Source organism: Leucopleurus acutus (assembly GCF_964270905.1).
Source record: "Leucopleurus acutus genome assembly, chromosome: 18".
Taxonomy (NCBI): Eukaryota; Metazoa; Chordata; class Mammalia; order Artiodactyla; family Delphinidae; genus Leucopleurus; species Leucopleurus acutus.
Window position 1 is genome coordinate 25,308,893 of NC_139160.1, and position 26,136 is coordinate 25,335,028.

At 36.6% G+C, this 26,136-nt stretch overlaps 1 protein-coding gene across 5 annotated transcripts in view; it reads left to right on the top strand.

Annotated features, from left to right (window-relative positions):
* ELF1 (E74 like ETS transcription factor 1) overlaps positions 1 to 26,136 on the top strand; it is a 105,570-nt gene that overhangs the window by 42,812 nt on the left and 36,622 nt on the right. For 4 of the 5 annotated variants that reach the window (XM_082859227.1, XM_082859223.1, XM_082859226.1 and 1 more), the window contains exon 2: positions 8,805 to 9,103. In XM_082859227.1, the coding sequence (XP_082715353.1) occupies positions 9,032 to 9,103 (72 nt within the window). In that variant the 5' untranslated portion in view covers positions 8,805 to 9,031. Of the gene's footprint in view, positions 1 to 8,182; positions 8,204 to 8,804; positions 9,104 to 26,136 lie in introns of those variants that run through there. The other variant, XM_082859225.1, reaches the window with a different exon arrangement.

Genomic DNA, 26,136 nt, shown 5'->3' on the forward strand with positions numbered 1-26,136 from the left:
ACAATAGGAAGATACGAAGTTACATGTGTAATTTATACTAAGCCCATGCCCCTCCACTTTCTCATCTCTCATCTTGTGGTTTTACTGCTTCTAGTTTTTTTGGTGTCATTGAGTTTAGCATCTTAGGTGAGAGCCAGGTACTTAACGAGGATGATTGTAGGAGGAATCCCATTTTAAGGATCTTGACATGGAGCGTCAGAATCTTTTGATTATATCCAAACTTATTTAAACTAGATTTCTATTATCTAGAGAAGAAAAGGGGTATGCTATGAAATTGGGGATATTCTCGCACATAGTGAGCAGGAAGTTTTGTGCACAAGGATCTTTGAGTCCATCAAACTTGTTGGTGACTTGGGAAAAGGTGAAAATGCTTTGCATCTCTAGAGTTTATATCCTTAAGTCTGGTCCCACTGTGACTTGGAAGAGGCCGCTAAAATGCCACAGGTATAAAAGGTTATAATCACCCAAGAAGATGTGGAGAGATCTGGATTGAGCCTATCATTCAGCACAGATGAAGCCTGGGAAAGGGTAGTACATACAGGGTGCTGGGGGGAATTGGGGCAGGGCCGACTTGGGCTTCTTTAATTCGGGGGTGGGGTAAGGGGGCCATGAGAGACTATAAAATGCGGAAATGCTGGTGTACCTATTTTTGAGATGGGAGTGAAGAGAAGTAAAAAAATCGTGACAGAGGTGTCCTTTTTAAACTTGGTCCGTGAACATTCCCAGTCAGTCTTCTGGTGCAGGTGATCAGATACCCCGTTTTTACAAATCTGACTGGCTGCATTTTTCTCATACCTTTTGGGACATCATGAAGAGCCACTTCAGCCCTGTTAATGAATTTGAAGTTTTTCTTATAGGCAGTGGAAGCCACTGCTTAGTTTTTTTTAAATTAATTAATTAATTAATTATTTTTGGCAGTGTTGTGTCTTTGTTGCTGCACGCGGGCTTTCTCTAGTTGTGGTACATGGGGGCTACTCTTCGTTGCAGTGCGTGGGCTTCTTATTGTGGTGGCTTCTCTTGTTGCGGAGCATGGGCTCTAGGCGCGCAGGCTTCAGTAGTTGTGGCACGTGGGCTCAGTAGTTGTGGCTTGCGGGCTCTAGAGCACAGGCTCCATAGTTGTGGCACACGGGCTTAGTTGCTCCGCAGCATGTGGGATCTTCCCGGACCAGGGCTTGAGCCCGTGTCCCCTGCATTAGCAGGCGGATTCTTAACCACTGCGTCACCAGGGAAGTCCCTTTTTTTTTTTTTAAATTGAAGTATACTTGATTTACAGTGTTGCGTTGATTAGTTTTAAGTAGAGAAGTAAGTTGATCATATTTTCATTTTTGGTTAATTACTCCTATTGCAGGGTGAAGAACCACAAGGGGAGCTAGAGTAAAGGTAGTAATACCCATCAATTGAACACAGAGCTCCTATCACCTAAAAATACAATCTGTGGCCGTTAAGCTTTTCATGTAACCTTTGATTTTGTTTTCACCTGATGGTGTGTCTCTTCCTAAGAGTGAAACTTCTCATGACAGAGTAACAGTCTCTTCTAGAAGAGTATTGTGTAGTGTGGGAGTTAGAGATGGCAGGAGCTGTGTCCTGTAGCAAAATCTCCTGTGGGACTTCACAGCAACATCCCTGGCTTTTCCCCTTCACTTTGGGCCAGAAGGAAACACTGTTATTGATGGGAATCTGCCATATTCTCAGGTGAGAGAACCATTGGACTAGAGCGTATCTTTTCTCTGATGATAATATTAAACAGGGGAATAAACAACCACAGAAATGAAACAGTTTTCTTGTGAGCTGATTCTTGTTTGTTACAGAAAGAAAAATGTTAACTGCCTGATCAGGTCTTGCTGATAAGCACATTTCAGCATATTTGTGTTCCCGAGCTAGGTGTGTTTTGTCGGAGTTTAGATTTTGCGTGCTGGAGGAAAGAAAGTTCCTTCAGTCAGTTTATTTGCATAATAAAAACACCAATAAATGACATTTTTGACAATTATCACTTTCAGCCACTTGGGGAAAGTAAATTTTTTTTTGTCATGACCAAGGTTAAAAGACTATCTGATTACTGTTGGGTATTTCTCTTTGGTTTTATATTCTCTTGTTTTCAGAACATGCTCAGAAAAAGGGTTAATCTTGAGACCACAGGTAAGAACAGGTCTAGGTATGTGATATGGTTTTGCAAGGTGCTACAAATGCTGCCTGAGTGTAATGTGACACCAGGTAGGCCCAAGTGGCCAATGATGGGAAGTGGAGAACAATGTGAAAGAACCGGCCTTTCAGGTCTGGGGAGTGAGTAATTGCAGCCTGTCCTCTGAGTACTGGAACTGTTCTGGGGTGTCAGCAAAAAGGCCAAGCATAGAGAAGTCAGCCTGTTCCCTTGATCATATTGACTTTGTGGGGTTTTTGTTGTTGTTGTTGTTGTTTCACTTTAGCATGGTTGAAGCTAAGGTGAGCTTATTCAGGTTTCCAAGGCCTGCTTTGGCTTTGCATATATCACCAGAATACAAAAAACATCAATTTGTGTTTCATTCACATGGAAATAAAAATATACTTTTGAAAAAGATCTAAGTACTTCACTTCCCCTGCCCTCCCCCTCAGTTTCAATGAAAGATGCCTAAAGCAGCAGAGCTACTTAAAAGATACAGATGGTTATATATATGGTACTTATATGATTCCAAGAACATATTTTTAAACTTTTTCTGCATTTTCTTGAATTCCTTGAATATTTGAAATGAGTTAAAGGTGGTAGTATAGAACATTTTCTTTTTGAATTAAGAGAACCCTGAATGCAGTAGGGAATGATTTGCTCCTCTGTGACATTTACTTGTATTTTTTTCTCTTCTATTTTGTGTATAGAGTACATGATTTAGAGAGTGCTATGCAGTGAGATTTATTTTACAATTAGTGTCTTTTTTTGTTTGTTTGTTTCCTTATTCAGTAGAAACTGAGGGTCTACCCTTGTTGGGGGAGGTTAAAGTCTGGTTACTTAACTGTAACTACATTTTGATGTGTTTATTATTTTTTTTTCTTATCTACAAGTTTTTAGTGTGATAGCAATAGTGTATTCAAAGAACTAGCAAGAAAAATGTCAATAAAATTTATTTTAAAGTATTTTAATGAGTTATTGTGGTAGCTTTATAAAAAGGCTTACTGATGTTTCCTTTTCACTTTTTTAGGCTGAGTGAAAGGTAAAGCAAGATAGTATGATATGATAGAACTTGGAAACGAACAACAATAGTAAAATTTTAAGATTTAAAGCAATAATAGAAAAATCTAGAAACTCCTCTTTTTCAGTTATTCCACATAAAAATGTGGAAAATGATTTACCAGGTAGCAAATATGTGTAAGGGATTTCTTATTTGTCCAGATATTCTACTAATGAAAAATACTAATGAAGTTCTATTAATGTAGAGAATTGGGCTGGGAATTGGGGAAAAATAGAGAATTGTTGCTTTCTTTGTCATTAACTGTCTGTGTGACCTTGGACAAGTCAGACTGGGCTAGGCCCAAATTCTCTAACTGTTCAACAAATGCATTGTCCTAGGTAATCCTTACATCTTTTTTAGTTATAAAAGTGTATGATTCCACACTTTTCAGATTGAGAATGGGCAGACCCTTGGAAGATTGTATAGAATTTATCTTGTTACCACTGATTTATTATTTTCATTTCTGCTGGGAGCTAATATAAAGCATTCTACCATACTAGAAAACAACTGGAAAGGCCTAACTATGGTCTGTTACAGAAGAATTCCATTCATTACAGTTTATGGATTTATTGCTTGCTTCTCATTTCTAACTTGAATAGCTTCTCTTCTCTCACGTTTCTTGCTCTATTTAGTTTTTATTGTATTTCTTCTAGTTTCATGGTTTTTCCAATATACTTCCTGTTCTTACGATGGGTGTATCTGTATGCTGAAAAGGGTGGTTTATCAGGTTACCACTTCATATAAAAATACTTTCCGTTCAGGTACTTGGCATCTGGGGTTACTACATAGTTCCAGTTCTTTAGATACTCCCCACCTTATAAATACACAAACACACACGCACACACACACACACACACAGAGTCTGAATACTTTATTAGAGATAGTCATTCAAATTAAAGGTAGTCATTCAACCACCCAATTGCTCTAAGTTGGTGTATTTTACCTTCTTTGGGCCAGAACTGTCTAATCTAAAAACTTGTTCCTCTTTTATTTGATTGGTTCCCTTTGTCAGTTTTCATATTGAGCGTAATGAGTTGGTAGCCTAATAACTTCCAAAGGTTGGCAGTGATTATTTAAAAGTATCATTATGAATTAATGGGTTTATAGACCCTTGTGTTTAAAGCCCTTTTGAAGGGAACTTAAATTTGCATTCAATTAGGGATTAGAAGGCAAGTGTGAAAAGTATTAAAAACTGATTTTGACTATCATATGTTTATAATACCTGAAATCTTTTATAATAAGTTATATAACAATTAACCATTGAGTTGGCTGTAGTAGCCAGTAATGTGGCTAAGGGTTTTGTATTTACAATCAGTAAATTCATTTTGTTTGGATTAGGGACATAATGGAACTCTGTGTTAAGGGAGCCTTGCCAGACAGGGTGTGGTCCTAACCTTGAAGCAACTGGATTTATCAAACAGGTGCCAAATTTTTAGGCACTGGAGTAGAATTATACTTTTGTTGATAATGGGGCTATAGTGTTCTTTGTTGGAGTCTAGCAAATAGCTGTGGTAAAGGAGACTCCTAGGGAGTATGGAAATGAGACTTAAGGAATAATTTGTTATCTGGCAAGCATGTGTTACATATCTCTTGCACTGTACATAGATTATAATGAAGCTAATGTTTATTGAGTAAAATTTATATGCCAAGCATTCTGCACATACATTCGCATCTCATCTTCACAGAAACTCTAGATGTTGGTGGTGTTATGCCCATTTTACAGAATGAGAAAACTGTGGCTTATACCTATTTTGCAGAAAGAAGAGACTGACACTAAGTAAGTAACTTGTCCAAAGTCACAGTGCAGAAGATTCAAACCCAAGTGGTCTGATTCCAGAGCCTGTGCTTCTAACCATTTTGCTTGAGCTACTACTTTACCTTAAATTTGAAGCTTAGTTTGGCAATAAGCGGTGAGGACCTCATTGATGAGACATTCCTTTGGCATGTCTCCTTGAAGAATAAGAATATGGTCCTTACCGAGTTGAAAGATATGACAGCCAGCTTGGGGAGTTTTTATTATTTGATGGATTCCCAACTGGATGACTGCACAAAACTGTGAAGTAAGTTAACTGTCTGTGTCTTTGTGTTGAATTAATAGTTTTCACTTTTTACTTGTTATTTTATAAAGACTAAGTGACACTTTGAAAATGAAATATGTTTGGAAACTATTAATACAGCAAAGTGTTCCTGAATATAATACATATAGCTAATGGTTAGTAATTCAACCAATTTTTAAATTTCCTGAAGACCTTATAATTTTGTTAGAGTAGAAAAAAGGCCTCTACTTTATGCTGAGTACCCATGTTTTTTCCACACTAGAGCAGATTTGAGGAGTAAAATGATAAGTTTAGTTTTGGACATGTTGTAGACACGTTGACTGTGAGGAGCACTGACACGGACTTATCCACTAGACAGTTTAGTGAGTGGATTTGGACATCGGGAGCTGAACTAGAGAAGGAAGTTTGTTTTTTCTAATTTGATATATGTATTTACTTAGAAACCTGTGTTCTAGGGAATTCCCTAGCATGGCAGTTCAGTGGTTAAGACTCCGTGCTTCCACTGCAGGGGACACGATTTCCATCCCTGGCCGGGGAACTAAGATCCTGCAAGCTGCACGGTGCGGCCTAAATAAATAAATAATAAGAAAAAAACCTTAAAAAGAAAAAGAAACCTGTGTTCTGAACTATTACAGCATAAAGGATTTGGGTAGATTTAGAGGCTGTGTATTGTAGTCATGGACAGAGTCCTGATTGAGGAGATGAAGATTCTAGTTATAATTCTGTTAATGCTTTCAGATTGTGAGACCCTGGACACAGAACTCAGTTTACTCATGAAAAATTGAATCATTGATCTAGGTGTCCAGTCTCATCTCTTGCTGAAAAAATTTTAATACACTGAGGCTGTGTTACTTAAGTACCTCTAATATGTATGGGTGGTACCTCTGGATCAGGAATTAGAAAAATTCTTCCCAAGAACCACCTTGGTGCCGTAGGCTATATAACTACTCAGAGAAGAGGAAGAGCAGTGGGATAGAGTGAAAGAAGACAGAGGGTCAGAGGACTAATGAAGCCAATAAAATAATGGAGGACCTTTCCTTTACTTACACATTTTCAGTTTATGAACTTCTATATAGAAATGAACAGAGTGAAGGTATCTCTTCCTATCCTAACAAAGGCTTAGTGATGATGGGCTGTCATTTCAGTTTCGGTTGATTACTGTTGGTTCCTAGTGTGTACTGTAAGATATAGGTATGTTGATTGCTTGTCCTTATTTTTGAGACTAAAAAAAACATTTATTAAAGAACAGTAGCACTGTGGAAGTGCTAGTAAGAAAAGGTTTGTGACTGCAATGGAAAAGAAAGTGAAACTTTACACAGATGTGTTCACACTGGTCATTGGGACAGTGTCACCTTTGTATTTATGAATAAATGGATTTTGGAATAGTCTTTTGGAATCTAACCTTTTACAGAGAAATTTTCCTATCAGGAAACATCCCTTGATTCTGGTTATACTTTCTTACTGTGGTTCTTTAAGTTTAGAATAATGATTTCCGTCTTATCAAAAGTACTACAGTAATTCTTTCAAAGAACATACATAGAGCATAAATATCTGTGATAGATTTTCAAAACAATATCTGTTAATATTATCCTTTTTATTATTAGTATTATATTATTATCATTAATACAATCCTTTTTATTATTATTACCAAACCGCAGAGGTTTGGTAGGTACAGAAGAAACTTTAGACAATGGTTATTTACCCAGAGAAGTTTTGCTCTAATTATTTTGGTGCCTGGTACATAGCTTTGCAAATAATAGATGCTGAAACACGTACTCAGTTGAATTAGGGGGACATAATTTTCAAGTGTGAGACAGTGTACAGTTAGTGCTAATTTGGTGGTAGGGGCAATAAGTACTGTATTTTTGAAGGCCCATGTAGGTCAAGGCATAGAGGTTGGGAGGCTCTGTGAAAGAAATGGGACTTGAGCATTGAAAGATAGAGAAGATGGGAATGGGTACTGAGAAGTGGGAGGGGAATTCCAGGAATGGGGAATAGTAGAAGTTGAAAATGGAGGTAAGAATGAATGTAGTTTGTGTGGAGGACCTAAGAAGGAAAGCCTAGTACAGAAGAATTGGGTGAGAGTTTAAAGGAAAATATTGTATGTATGTTTTATGTTTCTATGTCTGTCTGATGAATTTTGGTCAAAGTACTTTCCCCCGCACCAGACATGGTACAGTACTCAAAAACTACCTAAATAGTAGTGCTAAAAATACTTTCCCAGTGTTGGAGTTGAAGTCTTTATTAAAAGAGATGGAGTGGGTGTGGGAAACTGCTGGGTTAGAATTTAGTGAGTAGAAATATTGAATTGAATTGAATTCTTAACGATTTTTTTTGGATTTCCTGTTAGGGAAACCACAGTCATCCATGATGACCCCCTAGAGTCTGCAATATATACGAAATTGGCTTTACTGAAATTAGGAAAATGAGTATGTGATTTAGCTAGCACATACTGGCTGGATTTAAGTTTTCAGGGAAACTGATTTCACGAGATCAGCTTCATTCCTGAACTTGTCTCTTTAAAATTAAAATTGTAAATGCTGTTTCAAAGAACTAGATGTTATTTAATGTGCTTATTTTTATGTCTTTGTCTTTTCATGTCATATTTATGGCCATAACCGTATGAAGCAATATTTAATAAAATTGTGATAAACTTTTAATTTCCCTTTACTTTTGTTAGTAGTGGTAACTTTAAAAAAATATATTGTTAAATATGCAAACATCTTTGGCAGGCACTCTTTAAAGTTTTTCTCCCTCTGCTGCGAAATTGTTTTCACTCTTAAGTTGCGTTTCTGTTTTTCTATTGTAAAGTGCACTTCTTTGCATGTTCTAATTTGCCATGACGTGGTCAAGTGCTGTTTCCTTCCTGTTGCTTGCAAGCCTGTGCTAGAGATAAGGATACATTTCAGTGCATTAAAAAAGAAGCCACCGAAGACAGGCTTAAGCATGGTAAAGCATTCTACTTATCAGAAACCTTTTTAAAGAACAGAAAGAGTGAGCTTTATTTCTGCTTATTTTTAAAAGCTCTTAAAATAGTACTATTAAACTTTAAATGTATTAGACAGATTTTAAATCCTTATATATATTAGGCCTAACAAGGATACTGTCTGAATGTTTCTATTAAGGCAAAAATATATGTTATGAAATTACTCATGGAGTAGGAATTCCTATGTGTGTGGTTTGCTAGGTTAGTAGAAAGAAGGAAATTGTTTATATATGCTTTATTGCAATTACAAAAACCTAGTTATGGCTGGGTAGATTTTTTTTTTTTAATAAATAGTACATTGTAGTTTAATGGGGGTTCGGGTGGGGGGAGAATGGCTTCAATTTTCAGTAATGAGAGGTGATCTTATCTTAGCAGGAATGAAATCTTAAAAGAAAATATATGTCTAGTTTTTTTTTAAAAAAACAACAACCCTGTATTCACTAGTCATGTTGGTTTTGTTTAAAAACATTAACAAAAAGATGCTTTGGAGACATTGCTGTCTGTATTAACTGTTATATTCAAAATAGTATGATTGCTTTCTCATAACTAACTTATGTTTTTCAGGTCAAGAAGTTCTAGAGAAGAAAAATTTCAGAAAAATTGCCTCAATTTAAGTAAAATCCCAGTGAACCAAGAAAATTTGAAGCACCTTCCTTAAAGAAAACCTGGTATACAGTAACTTCACAGACTTAGCTTGGGTTATTTACACAAATTGGTCACTGGACTCTGCTGCCTGGTACTTGAACCTGTTTGGAATTTTTCTCATGTGGATCTAAGGGGAATGCTTTATTATGGCTGCTGTTGTCCAACAGAACGACCTAGTATTTGAATTTGCTAGTAACGTCATGGAGGATGAACAACAGGTATGAATGAGACTTAGAGAAAATCGGATTTTAATAAATTTATTATTTTACTTTTTCTATTTGTCTCAAAATTATTTCCTTTAAAAGACAGTAGGAGAAACTTTATTAATGTAAAAATTTAGATATTAAAAATGTGGAGGTAATGTGATTTTATGTGTTAAGTACTAGTTAATTCATTAAGAAAGAATCTTATCCTTAGCTTTGATGTGGTAACAAGGATATAATACTTTTGGGGTTAGCTTGTTTTTCTGTAAAATGAGACTTAACAGGAAATACCTTAAGTAATTATTTCAGAGTACTTTGAAAAGTTCTAGATGACATACTGACAAGACATGTAAATTTTTCTTAGGACTGGTGATTGTAATAGTTGCTTGCAATTACACAGTTTTAATATATGTGGTTAATTAAGATTTATAATCCTGGACTATTCCTTCAAGGGGATGGAAAGATGTTAGCAGTCTCATTATCAGACATCATTTCAGTCCAAAGCATGTGACTCTGAGGAAGTTACTTAACTTCTCTAGATCCTGATTTCATCATCTGCTGAATGAAGGGATTGAACTGAAGAATTTCTAAATTGGCTTTCTTTTATTGAATTTATACAAGATGTGTAAATTACTATTTCTAGAGTGTAAGAAAGATCCAAGAGATAATGAGAAAAGGACTGAGTTAATTCTGGTCTCCTCCCTCCCCACTAGAGGTTCTTGGGACTTGATAATTTACTTCATTTTGAACAGGTTATTTGGGAATGTAAGACGTGATGTGAGAGAAATCATGTGTTAGAAAGATTCATTGTACTGGGAAAAATATTTTGAGGGCTAGTAGACTTAAAATAATGTCTAATAAAGTTGATTTGAATATTGAAGTAAGCCTAATCCTAAATATCTAACTTTAATAGGCCAATTACAATGTATCATGCTTTTATTCTAGGTGATTCTTACTTTTGGCAGGGTATTGTAATTTCTTAGTTCTTTGTATTGTACTGTTGAGTGAAGAGACAGAATAAAACATTTATAAATAAACCTACAAACGGTGAGAATTTCGATTAAGGTGCTGTAAAATCAAGGTGAGATTTGGCTAGGGAAGAAAAAAGTGTGAGGGAGAAGATTGCATCCCAATTAAAAATAGTTTATGGATTTAATCTAGGGACAATAGAAAAGACATTTTAGAAGGAGAAAGTGTTTTGAATTTGTTTTAAAACAGTATGTTTCTGTATACGTTAAGGTTTGAAAACTGTGTTTACTGTGCAGCCCTCGAAGATGAAAGATGTGGTGAGGTTTGTTCCTGGGATTTGGCCACAGGGGACAGAGCTCTAAGCCGCTCAGTGGTATATGCTTCTAGTGCACTGGCTTTGACACTCTTTAACCATAAGAAATACGTTTTACATCATGGTGCAGCATTCATACATGTATCTATATAGGCTTAGAATAAGTTTTCCAAGACAGTACCTACCCTTACCATCTGTGATGTACTTAGTTTAACTTGGAGAGGTTATTAATGACTTTGGATAGGGAGATGCATTAACATCACAATGCACGTATATATTTTTTCTTATTTATTTATCTATCTATTTATTTATTTATAAAAAGTTATTTATCTTTTTTCTAACAAAATGAATATGTATTAGTTTTTTCAGATATTATTATAAGGACTTAACAAATGTGAAACATAGGGCAAATACTATCATCCCTATTTTACAATGAGGAAATTGAGAGAATAGATAGGTTGAGTGACTTACCCGAAGTCATACATACAGTTGGTAAATATTGGAGCTACAGCTTGAACCCAAGCAGTTTGACTCTCACTAATGATGTTGAATACTCTTGCCATGATGTATGCTGATTGTACTGTGTTATAATCAGTTGGCCAGGTTTAGGGTTTTTCCATCTGAGGCCATGAGCACAGCAAACTTAACTTGATGCTTGCAGGGGTAGATCCAGTAGTGTCAGATTTATTAGCATCTTATCTATTAAGTAGATGTAGCTCTACTTTGTTGTTTTTTGTTTCCTTAAATTTGTTTTTGGTATAAAAGTCATAGCATGCCAATTATAAAACAAGTCATCTAATAGAAAAAGAAAGTAAATCGTGAGAGTCTCTTTTCACTTACTGTCCCTAATCCTGTTCTCCCCAGAAGATACCAGTATTGACTATTTGATGTGTAATTTTTTGGACCAAGGCCTAAACAAAAGAACAATATACATACATACGAACCTATATACACAGGTTGTTTTTAAGATACAAATGAAAGAATGTAATATCTTTTTTGTGACTTATTTTCACTTAATGTATTATAAATATTTGTGTGTTTGTATGCCGGCTCTGCATCATTTATTTTTCTACATGGTGGATGGATTATAATTTATTTTACCAGTATTTGATCATGGGCAATTGGCTGTTCCCACTAGTTTGCTAATATATTATAAATGAATATCCTTGTTTGGGAGGCAATAGACCTATAATGGTTAAGAGCTCAGATATTGGAGTCAGAGCACCTGGATTTGAATCTTTGCTCCACTACTTATTATCTCTGTGACCTTGGGCAAGTTACTTAACCTCCCTGTGTCTTAGTTTCCTTACCTGCAAAACAGGGATCATAATAACAGACTTGATATTGTAGTTAGGGTTGTGACAATTAAATGTGTTGATGTATATAAAGTTCTTAGAACTGTGCCTGGCACATAGTAATATTTACTGAGCACTGTCATTTTATTACTTCACGTGCACGCGCATGAAGTTTGTAGTGTATCTTTGTACACTTGTATGACTATTTCTGTAGTAAATTTTTAAAAGTAGAATTACTGAGTTTACTAAAAGTATATTCAAAAAACTGTATCAGTTTCTACTACCACTAACAGTATATTTCTCAAACCGTCACCAACAGAAATCCTTTTTTTGTTCAGTCTTTTGGGTGAAAAAAATTACATTAAAAAAAATTACATTTTACCATTTAATTTGCATTTTCTTGACTACTAGTATTGAGGTTGTGGGATTGTTCCATTAGCTTTATTTATTGTTGATTTGAATTTTCTTTGAATTAATAATATCCTTTTGCCTGGTAGTTCTTTATATATTATAAATTTACATCAGTGTCATTGTCTTCTAATTCACTGTACAGTTAATGGTTAACTCTCTTTTTATGACATGTGATGCAGATATTTTGTCCCAATCTGGTACTGTCTTTTAACAATATGATATCTTGTGCCCTATAGAAATTTTAAATATTTATGTCATAAAATTTACCAGTTTTTTTGGTGATTTTCGTTTAGGAAAGCTTTTCTTACCCCTAAAACTATTAAATATTCTCCTATATTTTCTTCTAGTATATTTTATAGGTTTAACTCCTTAGTCCATATGAAATCTACTTTTTTAAAAAAAAATTAATTTATTTTATTTATTTTTGATTGTGTTGGGTCTTCGTTGCTGTATGTGGGCTTTCTCTAGTTGCGGCGAGCGGGGGCTCCTCTTGGTTGTGGTGTGTGGGGTTCTCACTGTGGTGGCTTTTCTTGTTGCAGAGCACAGGCTCTAGGCTAGTGGGCTTCAGTAGTTGTGGCTCACGGGCTCTAGAGTGCGGGCTCTAGAGCGCAGGCTCAGTAGTTGTAGAGTATGGGCTTAGTTGCTCCGTGGCATGTAGGATCTTCCCGGACCAGGGCTCAAACCTGTGTCCCCTGCATTGGCAGGTGGATTCTTAACCACTGCACCACCAGGGAAGCCCTGAAATCTACTTTTGTAGGATGTGAGGTATAGGGATCTGACGACTCTCCTCTCCCATAAATGGGGATATTGGCCCTTCACCATTTATTGAGTGTTTTATGATTTCCACACTTAGACTGCTGCCTCTGTTGTATACTAAATAACCATATGTATAGACTTTAGTTTTGAACTTGCCCTAGTGTATTTTATTCCATTTACCTGTTTTGTATTGTGCCAATCTCACATTGCTTTCATTAGTATCACTTCATAGATTTGATATCTGATAAAGATATTCTTCCCCCCTCCAAAATTGGGATAGAGTTTTGAATGAATTTTAGAACTGACTTGTTAAGTTACATAACTCTGTTGGGATTTTGACTTTTCAAAGTTAAGAAGTATTTGTATCTTTAAAATAATTTGTTCTGTTTTATGATCCTATATTAGTTTAATTGGTTGGTCTTCATAAAATCACTGTTTGAAGGTATCAGATTAGAATGTATTTCCTGTTTTTAGTTATGGTCTGTGGTTATTAATGTAGTCGTCTAAAGAAACTGACACCATTAATGTGTGGTTTCCACCACCTTGATCATTTTCCCTTATATCAATTCGTACTCTTCAGAATTGCTTGGAAGAACTTCAGGCAGGAATGAGGAAAGGGGTGTTGGAAAAGAAATATCAATATTGTTATTTCTGACAAGCCATTTAGAAGTCTGTTCTTGCTATCCATTCCAAACTGGGCCTATTTGTAGGTGAGAGCGAGGTACTTCTGTGGGAGAGCAACACTGTCGGTATTGAATTACAGTATACTTTTATTTGAAAGTGCCTTGGTTTGACCTTATTGAACAGGTATGTTTGCCTGGTGAATGTATGAGATAAAAAGAAAGCTGAAGGTTGTGGACCTAAGTATCTAAAGAGAAGGAAACTTGACTATATGCTCAAATATTCCAGAAGTTAATTGAGTGAAAAACAGCTGTTTAATGCTTTTTATAATTTTGGTATATCATTACACTATATGTTTTTTTCAGTTGTTGGTTCTAAAAGTAGAACTTAGCAAATCATAGTTATTTGTGTTTAACGGACTTAGCTCACTAGGGAGAACCTTGGTGACATGCTAGGGAAAGTAAAAAAAATATTTTTATAGAATCCCGTCCCAATGTAAGGAGGTGGTCTTATGACTTTCGTTCTTAGGGTGTAAATTGGCTCACTCTGCTGATTCCTAGAAGCTAAAGTGTAAACTGCTGTCTTTTCACCAAGCTGCCCGTTAATTCTCATTCAGTGTTTGGCAATCACTACCCAGTGTAACAGAGGTCAGCACAGAGTGCTGTGGATACAGAGAAAGGAGGCTTTGACGGCACTGCAACTTTGGGAAAGCTTCACCATGGAAATTACATTTGAACTGGACCTTGAAGGGAGATCCAGTTTATCTGACAGATGAAGAAGAGGAAGTGTTTCAGAACAGTGGACTGTACCAGAAGTTTTGATGTATTTCTCCTGACTGTATAATCAAACTAAACACCTTAACTTACGGCTAGAAGCTTTTCATAGTGTGACTGTTTCATGCTCTTTTCTTTCTTGTACTACATTAGTTTTGCCAGCCTACTGTATGATTTTCCCAAATGCTTTTCTGCTTCCCCACTGTTTGATCTTCCACATTCATACCTGTTACCTGTTTAAGTTCTAATCATCTTTCAAGATTTTAGGACAAAACCTACTTATTCCAGGAACTTATCCTAAAATCATCCCTTCAGGAATTAACAACTTTATCCTGTTATTCCTACATGACTTAATGTCATTATATACATTTGCCCGTTAAATTTTTATATATACATTATTAATTTCCCAGATAAATGCTGAACTACTTGAAGAAAGGGTTGCCGCCCCCCCTTAATATTCCCCATGCCTTTAACATAATTTATCATATATTTATTGGTTGAATCCTCTTAAAGTTTCTTCTTCCTTCTCAATCTTGTTGGTAAAATGGTGTGGGATCTATATCTGTTCAGTTATGGCCCTTATTACATCAGAAGGCCTTTCTTTTGGTTTGTTTGTTTTGCTTTTGTTTTGTTAACATCTTTATTGGAGTATAATTGCTTTACAATGGTGTGTTAGTTTCTGCTTTACAACAAAGTGAATCAGTTATACATATATCCCCATATCTCTTCCCTCTTGCGTCTCCCTCCCTCCCACCCTCCCTATCCCACCCCTCCAGGTGGTCACAAAGCACTGAGCTGATCTCCTGTGCTATGCGGCTGCTTCTCACTAGCTATCGATTGTACATTTGGTAGTGTGTATATGTACATGCCACTCTCTCACTTTGTCCCAGTTTACCCTTCCCCCTCCCCGTGTCAAGTCCATTCTCTAGTAGGTCTGCGTCTTTATTCCTGTCTTGCCCCTAGGTTCTTCATGACCACTTTTTTTTTTTTTTCCCCATATAGGTCCATCCACCTCACTAAAAATAACTCAGTTTGTTCCCTTTTATGGCTGAGTAGTATTCCATTGTATATATGTGCCACATCTTCTTTATCCATTCATCTGTCGACAGACACTTAGGTTGCTTCCATGTCCTGGCTGTTGTAAATAGAGCTGCAGTGAACATTGTGAACATGTGAACAGTGAACATGACTCTTTTTGAATTATGGTTTTCTCAGGGTATATGCCCAGTAGTGGGATTGCTGGGTCATATGGTAGTTCTATTTTTAGTTTTTTAAGGAACCTCCATACTGTTCTCCATAGTGGCTGTATCAATTTACATTCCCACCAACAGTGTAAGAGGGTTCCCTTTTCTCCACACGCTCTCCAGCATTTATTGTTTGTAGATTTTTTGATGATGCCCATTCTGACTGGTGTGAGGTGATACCACATTGTAGTTTTGATTTGCATTTCTCTAATGATTAATGACGTTGAGCATTCTTTCATGTGTTTGTTGGTAATCTGTATACCTTCTTTGGTGAAATGTCTATTTAGGTCTTCTGCCCATTTTTGGATTGGGTGGTTTGGTTTTTTTGATATTGAGCTGCATGAGCTGCTTGTAAATTTTGGAGATTAATCCTTTGTCAGTTGCTTCATTTGCCAATATTTTCTCCCATTCCATCAGAAGGCCTTTGAATGAGAGGTGATATCCTGCCCCACAACTCTCTTGACTACAGTACTTTTTTTTTCTGGGACCTGTGTGTCCACATTCTCACTTAGTGCATGGGCAGTATGGCATGTCACCGCAATTCCAAGACCAGAAGCAAATATTCATGGAGTTTTTTTCTTGAAAATGTATTTAGAACTATTGTGTTAAATGTGTTTAGTGAAAACTACCTCAAATAACTTAAGATTTGTTATTGAAATTATCAGTAAGTAAATATCCATTTAGAGTTTTCATGTTTCTTGGGAGACTCGTTCAAGTTGTAGAGAGGAAGTTTTTGACATGGTTGTATCTTGAGAACGAGGTTGTATTTTGTAGACTGAGAAAAATATAGATCACATCAACCTGCCATTTTTTAGCTGAAATGGTAAAATTCTGTTAGGCCAGGGAGTTAGTGTACCTTAGAGTAGAAGGAATGTGTTGACAGTATGCTGTGTGTAACAGCACCAGTGTTGTGGAGACAGGAAGTTGGAATGATGCTACTAACCTGTGTGTGGACATGGTAGAGCCTCTGTTATTTACATACAGTTCCAGATTATATTGACCAGTCTATCTGTTCCTGTTGTCCTCATTCTTAATCTTGCCAGGTCAGATTTATCAGACCCATTAAAAGTTTGACCATCTGTGAAACTAACATACAGAGATTGCTTGTTTCTTTTCTGTACATTTGGAAAAGCCTTCATCAAAGGAGTTATGCTATAGAGCCCCCATTACAAGCCTTATTATCTTTGGGAAAAGTCTGACTTTGCATAAGGCCTAAGGCCCTCTTCAGGTTATATGAAGGGCCAGCCCTGCCTGTGGCCTAGAGTTTGGCCTGGCTTATCTCCCTGCCGACTACCGGCAGCAAGGAAAGCTGATGGTTGTTAAGAAAGAAGAGTTGGTGAGGGGAGCAGGAACTTACTATCACTCTCTTTTGCAGAGTCTTCCTCTAAGTGTCCCCCAGCCATCACACAGAGGCTCCATGACAACGTCTTAAAAATGAATATGGATGAGATCATTGCATAGGGTAGGACATGGACTGGTCTGGCACCAGAAACATTCAGTGCTGAATTTTAGTAACTGACGTTTACTTAGCATTTTGTTCTGCGTACTTTGTGCTTTACAGGGATTGTCCTAGTTAATTCTTACAACAACCTGATGAAATAGGTATTCTAATTCTCAATTTACAGAAGAGTAAAGTGAGGTTCCGAGAAGGGGAGCAACTTGCCTGTAAATGCTAAAGCTGGGAATTGCAACCAGCTTGTGCCTTAAACAACTATATTTGGATAATTCCAGCCACTAATACGTGTAAGTGGTAAAAAAGTAGTTTTAAATGTGGAAGAATTATTATACTTGCATTTGTTATGTTAGCAAAAAGAAAATGTTATTCATTGTAGTTAATTTGTTAGTGTAGTTACAGGTTGACAGTCTTCGTGCCTGATAAACTTGTGTATTTCTTTTTTAAAAACAACAGTTTGTTTTGTTTTGTTTTTGCTTCTTATTTTTTATTTGTTTTGGCCGCACTGCACTCGGAATCTTAGTTCCCCGACCAGGGATTGAACCTGGGCTCTCAGCAGTGAAAACACCAAGTCCTAACCACTGGACCGCCAGGGAATTTCCTAAATAACAGTTTTATTGAGATATAATTTATATGCCATATAATTCACCTAATTAAAATGTGTAATTCATTACACGTCTAGTATATAAATGGCATCCATCACCATAATCAGCTTTCAAACATCTTAATTATCCCAAAAAGAAACCTCTACTCCTTAGCGGTCGTGCCCTATTCTTTCCCCCACTCCTAGCCGTTAGCAACCACTAATCTACTTTTTGCCTCTATGGATTTGACTATTCCGGACATTTCTTATAAGTGGCATACAATATGTTATCTCCTATGACTGACTTCTTTCACTTAGTAGAGGGTTTTCAGGGTTGTAGCATGAACAAGTACCTCCTTTTTGTTATTGAATAATGTTCCATTGTATGGATAATACCACATTGTATTTATCCACTCTGTATACCTTTCTGGAGAAGCTATTTTTTCAGTGAGGTTTGTGTTGGTCAGTTTGTTTTGAGGATAGACTTAGCAGTCTCTGTTCTCCCAGATAGTACTCCATCTCCTAGAGCACCCTTGCTAAGTAAGGAAATTAGTACCTCTTTGATGTATCTCAGTTTAGCTATGTAATCTTGACATTTGTTTGCCCCCATTCTGTTTCACTTAACACATAACACGTAAAGGGTAAGCCACTATATATACAGGTAGTATTACTGTGTTACTGGCCTTTCCTGTTTTAAAAGCCATGGTCACCTTCAGTACTATTTAGAGAATACTGATGACAATAATGTCCTTTGATTTTGTGAAATAAAAAGAAAACTGATAAATTAAAAGAAAAAAAACTTAATGGTTTGTTAAAGTGTGAATTTAACAAAGTGATACCCTTAATAATGTTCATAAATCTAATATGCCTAATATTAAATAAGTTAGAATACAGGCAGAATTTTTTTTTTAACACGGTTATAACCAAAATTCTCAATATTAGGCAATTCTTTTCTTGGAAAGAAGAATTGTAATGACTTGGTGATACGTTTGTGAGCTTATCTGTTTCATCTGTTCCCACCTCTTGTCAATTAAGAGTCTTTGTGATGTAGCATCAAGTGTATCAGCTTGGGGATGAGGCTCCACAGCTTACTAGCTGTATGATTTCAGACAAGATTTTAAATTTCACTGAGCTTTGATTTCCTCCACCAAAAGTGAAAGTTACTTCCCAAGGTTATGAGCAGTCAATGTTTATGTAAAACATTTAGCAAGAGCGTAGGGCAAAGGAAGTAGTCAATAAATGTGGCAGTTGCTGTATTAATGACCTGAGGTAAATCAAGAAAAGGCATTAAGGTTTGTAGTGTTGCACTGTGTACTCTGCATCACTCAGTTATTTTGGATAAGTGAGGTAATGAAGGCAATTTTTATGACTTGGATACCAGATAGACAAATACATTCACCCTTTTTTTTCCTTAAAGTTTTCCTATTTTTTCTTTGATACTTGAGAATGACTGACTTGTTTCTAGAATAAGCCAATAAACTTTTCATTCAGGATTTTAAAAATCTGGGAGATTCATTCTGTAGGGGAGCACTCTCCTTTAACATTGTAGCATGTTAAGTTTATTTTGATGTAGTTTGATCTGGAGTTCAGTTTTTTGCAGTGACTCTAATTTCTGTCATTGTCTGTGATCATCTAGTGTGACTTTTGATTCTGGAAAAGGCTTTGTTGTAGCTAAACTGCCTATATTCACGAATGCCCTGGCTCATTTTATTCTACGAGTTGTGCATATATAAGATTCTTGTCAAAGTTCATCTTTTAGAAGTAGGAATTACCTCTTTAATTATGATTTTACTTAAATTCTTTGAGTTGTACAGAATCTGCATGTTTAAAACATTTATCAGTCTGGTACTGACTGTTGTGATGTTGCCTAGTTAGTTTGCAAGTAAACATTTAAACCTGGTTAAAATTTACTACACCTCCTAAAATTTACCTTTTTTTTAACCTCGTAATTGATTCTGTTCATACTTAGCTAGCCACACACACACACACACACACACACACACACACAGATACACACACACACACACACACACCCCAATATATTAAGCTTTTAAAGTGGGCACTCTAGTAAAAAAACTAAGATTGTTTTCAGTGATTATTTTACTTTTTTGAGATGCATGGCCAAGTTGTAATTTATCCTGACTGAAAAAAGAAAACTCTGGGCAAAGACTAAAGAAGGCCAATTGTCATGAAAGACCTAAAATGAGATTAGACTTAGCTAAATCAACTCCACAGGGGTTTACAGTGGAATTTCAGACATTATCTTGGGGAAGTCTGGAGAAAAGACCATTTTACTTAGACCTTTCTGTTTTTCATGGTGCTGTGCAAGAGAAAAGGCTTCTTCAGAAACACTCATCTCTACTGGAGTCAACAGAAATAAAACAAAATTTTTCAGCTGTAGCTCTAACACAGTGTACATTAAGAAAAAACAAAAACAAACAAACAAAATATATATATATATTTTTAAACCCACACTTTAGCTGAGATGAAACTTTTATTATGACTATAATTTATCTGTAGGATCCTGTACTTGTGGACTCTGGAGTCAGATTGCCTGGGTTCAGATTTCAGCTCTGCCTCTGGCTGACCAGTGGCAACAAAACAACAGCACAGTGTTGTGGGTTAACTGGCATAAGCCATGTGAAGTGCTTAACATAGTAACTGCTTTCATCATCACCACCACCACCATCGCCACCACATTAAGAATATCGTTTTATTTTTACTTTATTTTATTGTTTAGTGAGGAGCTCTCAAAAATAGAGACTGGAGGATACAACATTGTAATGAGTTCCTTTTTAATCAGATTAAGGAAGGACTTTGACTATGTTAATTACCAGGAATTTGAATCATTTTTCCCTTATAGGAAGCCCCTGGCTGTAACATAATATTTATCTACATCATGGTATAAAAGGTACGTAACCCATGAAAACCTAGGATATTGGAGAACTGAGGGGACTGACAGAAGCATGTATTAAAATTTTGTGCCTTGATGCTGCTTTGGATGTTTACCTGTGTGCCAAGAAAACATTACCTGCTGTATTGTTGAGTAAAGTGTAAAAATAACACTGCCTAACATTTTGTAGAGCCGTTTATAGTTTACAGAGTCTTCTCCACGTACTCTTTGATTCTCACAAATCAACCTGCAATACAGTATTCTTTCTATTTCCTGTAGTAGACTATTATCTTGAATTTATTACTGGATAACTAGAAGCACTATATTAGAATCCTGTAATAGATTCCTAGGGCAGGGTTACAAAGGTACCCAGAGTATTGTTCAAAATAACCTGACTTATTTACTAAAGGTATCTAGATTCCTATTCTTTTTTTTTAAAAAAAAAATTATTTATTTATTTATTTATTTTTGGCTGCGTTGGGTCTTTGTTTCTGCGCGGGGGCTTTCTCTAGTTTGCGGCGAGAGGGGGCTACTCTTTGTTGCGGTGCACGGGCTTCTCATTGTGGTGGCTTCTCTTGTGGAGCATGAGCTCTAGGGGTGCGGGCTTCAGTAGTTGTGGCGCACGGGCTTAGTTGCTCCGCGGCATGTGGGATCTTCCCGGACCAGGGCTCGAACCCATGTCCCCTGCATTGGCAAGCAGGTTCTTAACCGCTGCGCCACCAGGGAAGTCCCGTCCTATTTTAATAACATTCTTTTAGAATATCAGTTAGTAGATGGTTTGTCTTATTATCTGTTTATTTCCTCATTAATTTTTTTGACAGAACTTGATTTGTTTATATTTCTATTAAGAGATGATGCAGAACTGTGTAGGGATTTTATATACTGCTTTAGCTAGTGCATTGAAGTATTTTTAAGTTTTCGGAATGTTAGTCATCAATGTTTGGTGTTTTGTTTAAAATGAAAATGTACTAGTAACAACAACAACAAAACCTGGGGAAATTGCCAGGGAACAATCTCCATAAGCATAAAACTGGTAGGCCCAAAGACTTCTGGGGGTGAGTTATCTTAAACTTTAGTGAATCATTTAAACAGTTTCAGTTCAGAGAGAGAAGTTCCCTAATTCATTTTTACAGAGCCAATATAACACTGATGCCAAAAACTGGCACAGTATATGCATACACACATGAACAATAGGCTAATTTCAAGATGGATATTTTGTTTAACTACATGAGGTAATATTTATTGTCTCTTAGCTTTACCAAGTCCTGTAGGTGATATGCATTCTGTCGATCCTCACAATAAACCCTGGTACAGTATGGCAACTGTTTTCCCCATTTTATGAATAAGGGAAGTCTTTGTAAAGAGGAATCTCGAGAGGTTTGAATGAAGGAATGAGTATTGCCCAGAAACACAACTGTAAAGTGGCAGCGCCTGCATTGGAGTTGAGTCTTTGACTTGAGAAAGTCCAAAATCTTAACCATTATGCTAGGAGAGATATAAGAGATAAAAGGAACTTTGAATGAAAGAGAGAATCTGGAAGAATATTAAGTAAATAGCCTTTTATAGGGATTAAAATTGTGATAAATACAATAGGATTTTTATTTTCTCCCTAATACATTTACATATTAAAAAATTTTTTAATTAGATTCATGTACTACACTGTCAGTCAGGAAAACTGTTTATAAGTTAGACCAGTGTGTTGGGTAATGTGCACTGCAGCTCCTTAAGACTTTTCTGCCTGATTGCTAAAACTGCTTTTCATTTTCTTTTAAAATAAGACTAGAAGGGATAAGCTCCTATAAAGAGAACTTGAGTCAGTCAACAGAAGTATTCTCATTTGCAGATAATGAAGCTGTTTTAATGACAGATTTTCAAAGTATGCCAGGAATCTGGCTGTGAAGAATCCTTCACAAGAACTTAGTGCTGAGTCCCAGAGACCAGCTATACAATCCTGGCTTGTTTTATGTAATACATTAATTCCTGAGATCATTTAAAATGCACTTTGGAAATTGGTAACAGTGGTAGCTATTGGGGATGGGGAACTATATAGAAAGGGGGACAGTAATGTTTTACACTCTTGGAATATAAATATGTTCATATATAAATCTATTCCCCAAAATAATTTTTAAAAAATGTACCACGGGAACTTGTATGAAGGATTTTAATTTTGACTCATTTCGTTCACCAGTCACCCTAATTTTGTGCGTGTATATCCACATAGATGTGCTGTGTCTAGAGATTTTCTTTAATATTATTACGGTTCGTAGGAGGGGATGAAGGAAGACCATCCTAGTGTTTGATCTGGTCCCAGTCTCCTCTCCCTAACTGCTCTGCTTTCACTTCTGCCTGAGAATAGTGCTCAGAGCTGAGAGCACTAGAGTACAGTGAGTTGAAGGTATTTTCAGGTTCTTTTTCTCCCATCATATGGACCTCTGCTTTTTAAGCTTTTTGTTGAAGTATAGCATAAACACAAAGATGCACAAATCATAAGTGTACAGTTTGATAAATTTTCACAAAGTGAACACATATGTATCCAGCTTTTGCTTTTAGTTGGAGCTAAATGGTTGTTACTGGGAGTAGATGGTTTATGTTTCATGCAGCAGTTTTCTAAAAGGACTCTTCTTACTAAAAACAAAACAAAAGGGACTTCCCTTGCGGTCCAGTGGTTAAAACTCCGTGCTTCCAACACGGAGGGCGTGGGTTTGATCCCTGGTCAGGGAAGTAAGATCCCACATGCCAAGTGGTGAAGCCAAATTGAAAAACAACACAAAACAAAAAAACATGCCTGTCAATGTACGATTGTAGTAAGCCAAGTCCTGCCCCCCCAGCTTTATTACATATAACATTGTTTAAGGTGTGTACAATGTGATGATTTGATTTGTGTGTTTGTATATATGTATATATAGTAAGTCAAGTTTTAAGAGTGTTTATTTTTATCTAAGTCAAATATTGAAGGATTTTGATCATCAAAAAATTCATTGAACGCTTGCTATATGCCATGCAGTATAAGTGATGTATTTACATGTTACTGAATTTTTACAACAACTCTAGAAGATACTATTATTCGTATTTTAGATGGACACAAAAACTAAATCCTAGAGAGACTGAATCATTTGCCTGAGTTCAAGCACCCAGGGCATGGTGTGCAGTCTGGCCTTAAATAGGGTCATTCTGACTCTAGGGCCTGAGTAGTTACTGTTATATCCTGTTTTCACCATGTGTATTTCTGGTGCATTTGCTGCATGGTAAATATTGTCAGATTGTGTCCTGATAGAGTAAGGGGTGGGGTTTTTGTTTTTTACATCAAAGGTGGAGGAAGTCATTTCAAAGCAGTGTCTTCATAGGATGAGGCTTCGGGACAGCATTCTGATCGGAAGAGAGGACACAAGATAAGTTTTTACAAGTGCGCTGTGCTTAGTTAGTTTGCATGTTTTTTGGAATGGGAGATACTGAAGGTATCTCCCATACCCCACTCCTGGTATCGCCTTGACCGGAGGCAGAGAGATGGTATAAACTACTGGAAAGGTGCTCATTTAGCATCTTATCTTTAAAGAGGATTATCTCCATTGGGGAATTTTTCTTTTCTTTTTCCTTTTAGCCGTGCCTGCTGCAGGGCATGCGGGATTTTAGTTACCCAACCAGGAGACCCGAACCCGGCCCCCTGCAGTGGAAGCACGGAGTCTTAACCACTGGACCACCAAGGAAGTCCCTCCATTGGGGAAATTTTTAAAGACTGTTTTTAACCAGCTTTTTGTTTAGGAAAACATTTGATAGATACTTCATTTTAAGCAGTTTCGTAGGCGATCGGCAGGACGTTTCACAACAGCGCGGACCAGATTGAGCTCTGCTATTGGAGAAGCTTGGCAAACAAGTTATTTGAAAGTTCTTTTGCTTTTTTATATCTGAAAACTTGTTGAATAAACTTACTTAATAGAGTTGGAATAATGATCCATAGTTTCTTAAGTATCTGCCTAGGGCTTTGGATCATGGTATACTGAGGAAACAAGCAGGCCTACTCAGGGTAGTAACATATTGTACTGCTTACAGATTGGTCACTTTCCTCCTCTTTTAACTTGATGGTGTTTCCACATATATCATCAGCCACAAATGGCAACTACATAGTGGACAATGTTGAAATTTGGGGAATTGTTTCTCTTTCCTGCTAACACTTGGTTTGATTTTTATTACTGCTGCTAAAAAAAATTGTTAATTTTGCTTTCATCACATGTCATAAATTTACCTGAAATTAATAAAAAGGGAAACCGGTATACGTATTTTTCTGTCCAGACCTGTTAACACCTTCACTAAAGTTACAAAACAGTCAAAAGTCAGTTTTTCACTACAGTTTAATTTGCTGTGGAAGTAGAGGCTTTAATAACTCTGATCTTTAACAGATTTTAATTCTAAAAAGTGTTCCCTCTCTCTTCTCACCCATCATTTGTGATTTATTTTAGTTCTATTCCAAAAGCAAATGGGAAAATAATCTGCAAGTGCCAAATAGCAGAAGATCTCGTAACATAATAATACAACTGTTGTCTCTTTGGATTACTAGTATCTCAGACATTGGCATAAACAATCAGAGTTGACTCAATTTAGGGAATGCAGTTTAGAATCTTGTAATTCTTTAGAGCAGTGGTTCTGACCCCTACATACTCATTGGAATCACCTGAGGAGCTTCAATAACATGCTCTGGTTACATCCTTAGATATTCTGATTTGTTTGATCCCGTATAGGGTCAGGTACTGATATTTTTAGATGTTTCCCAGTGTATAGTCAGGGTTGATAACCACTGGTAGTTTACTGAGATTCCCTGGTTCAAATAAAAGGTACTGAAGAGGCGATGCGTATTTAATCTAATTATTTAAATGAGGAGAGGGTTTAGAGCTGATTTAGAAGATTTGGAGAAAAAAATTTTTTTGAGTAGCCAACCAAATGAAATGTAATATTTTTGTTCGGGCATCAATGAAGTGTTGATTCCCTCATTTCTTAAAAGGAGGTAACAGGTCTTATTGCTAACTATTAGAAATGTGGCCTAATGACTAGCTCTGACCTTCCTGAAACTCCCTTTTTAAATAAATCTTGGGAAGGAGTCTCGTCAAAATGATATAGAAAAACTAGGTGGATAAAGTTTGATGGTCTTCAGCAAAGAAGCAAAGAAACTTGAAGAATAATGTCTAACCTTAATTTATGAATAGTAACAAGAATATATATATATCTATCTTTACTGCCATAAGCTGCCATAGGGTAAAGGGAGCTGGTTGTCATATGAGAGATTTAAGCTAAATAAAATGGAGTCCTGTTATGGGCTGAATTGCCCTCCACCCCCCCAAATACATATGTTGCAGTCCTAACCCCTGATGTCTCAGAGTGTGACCTTGTTTGGAAATAGGGTCATTGTAGATGTAATTAGTTAACATGAGGTTATACTGGAATAGGGTAGGCCGCTAATCCAGTATGGTTAGTGTCTTTATAAGAAGAGAAAACTTGGACACACACATATACAGGGAGAACACCATGTGAACATGATGAGGGCCATTTACAAGCCAGGGAGAGAGGCCTGGAGCAGATCCTTCCCTCAAAGCCCTCAGAAGGAACCAACCCTGCTGACACCTTGATTTCAGACATGTAGCCTCTAGAATTGACAGACAATACGTGTCTGTTGTTTTAGCCACCTAGCCTATGGTGCTTTGTTACAGCAGCTCTAGCAAACTAATGCAAGTCCCAATATTTTATTTAT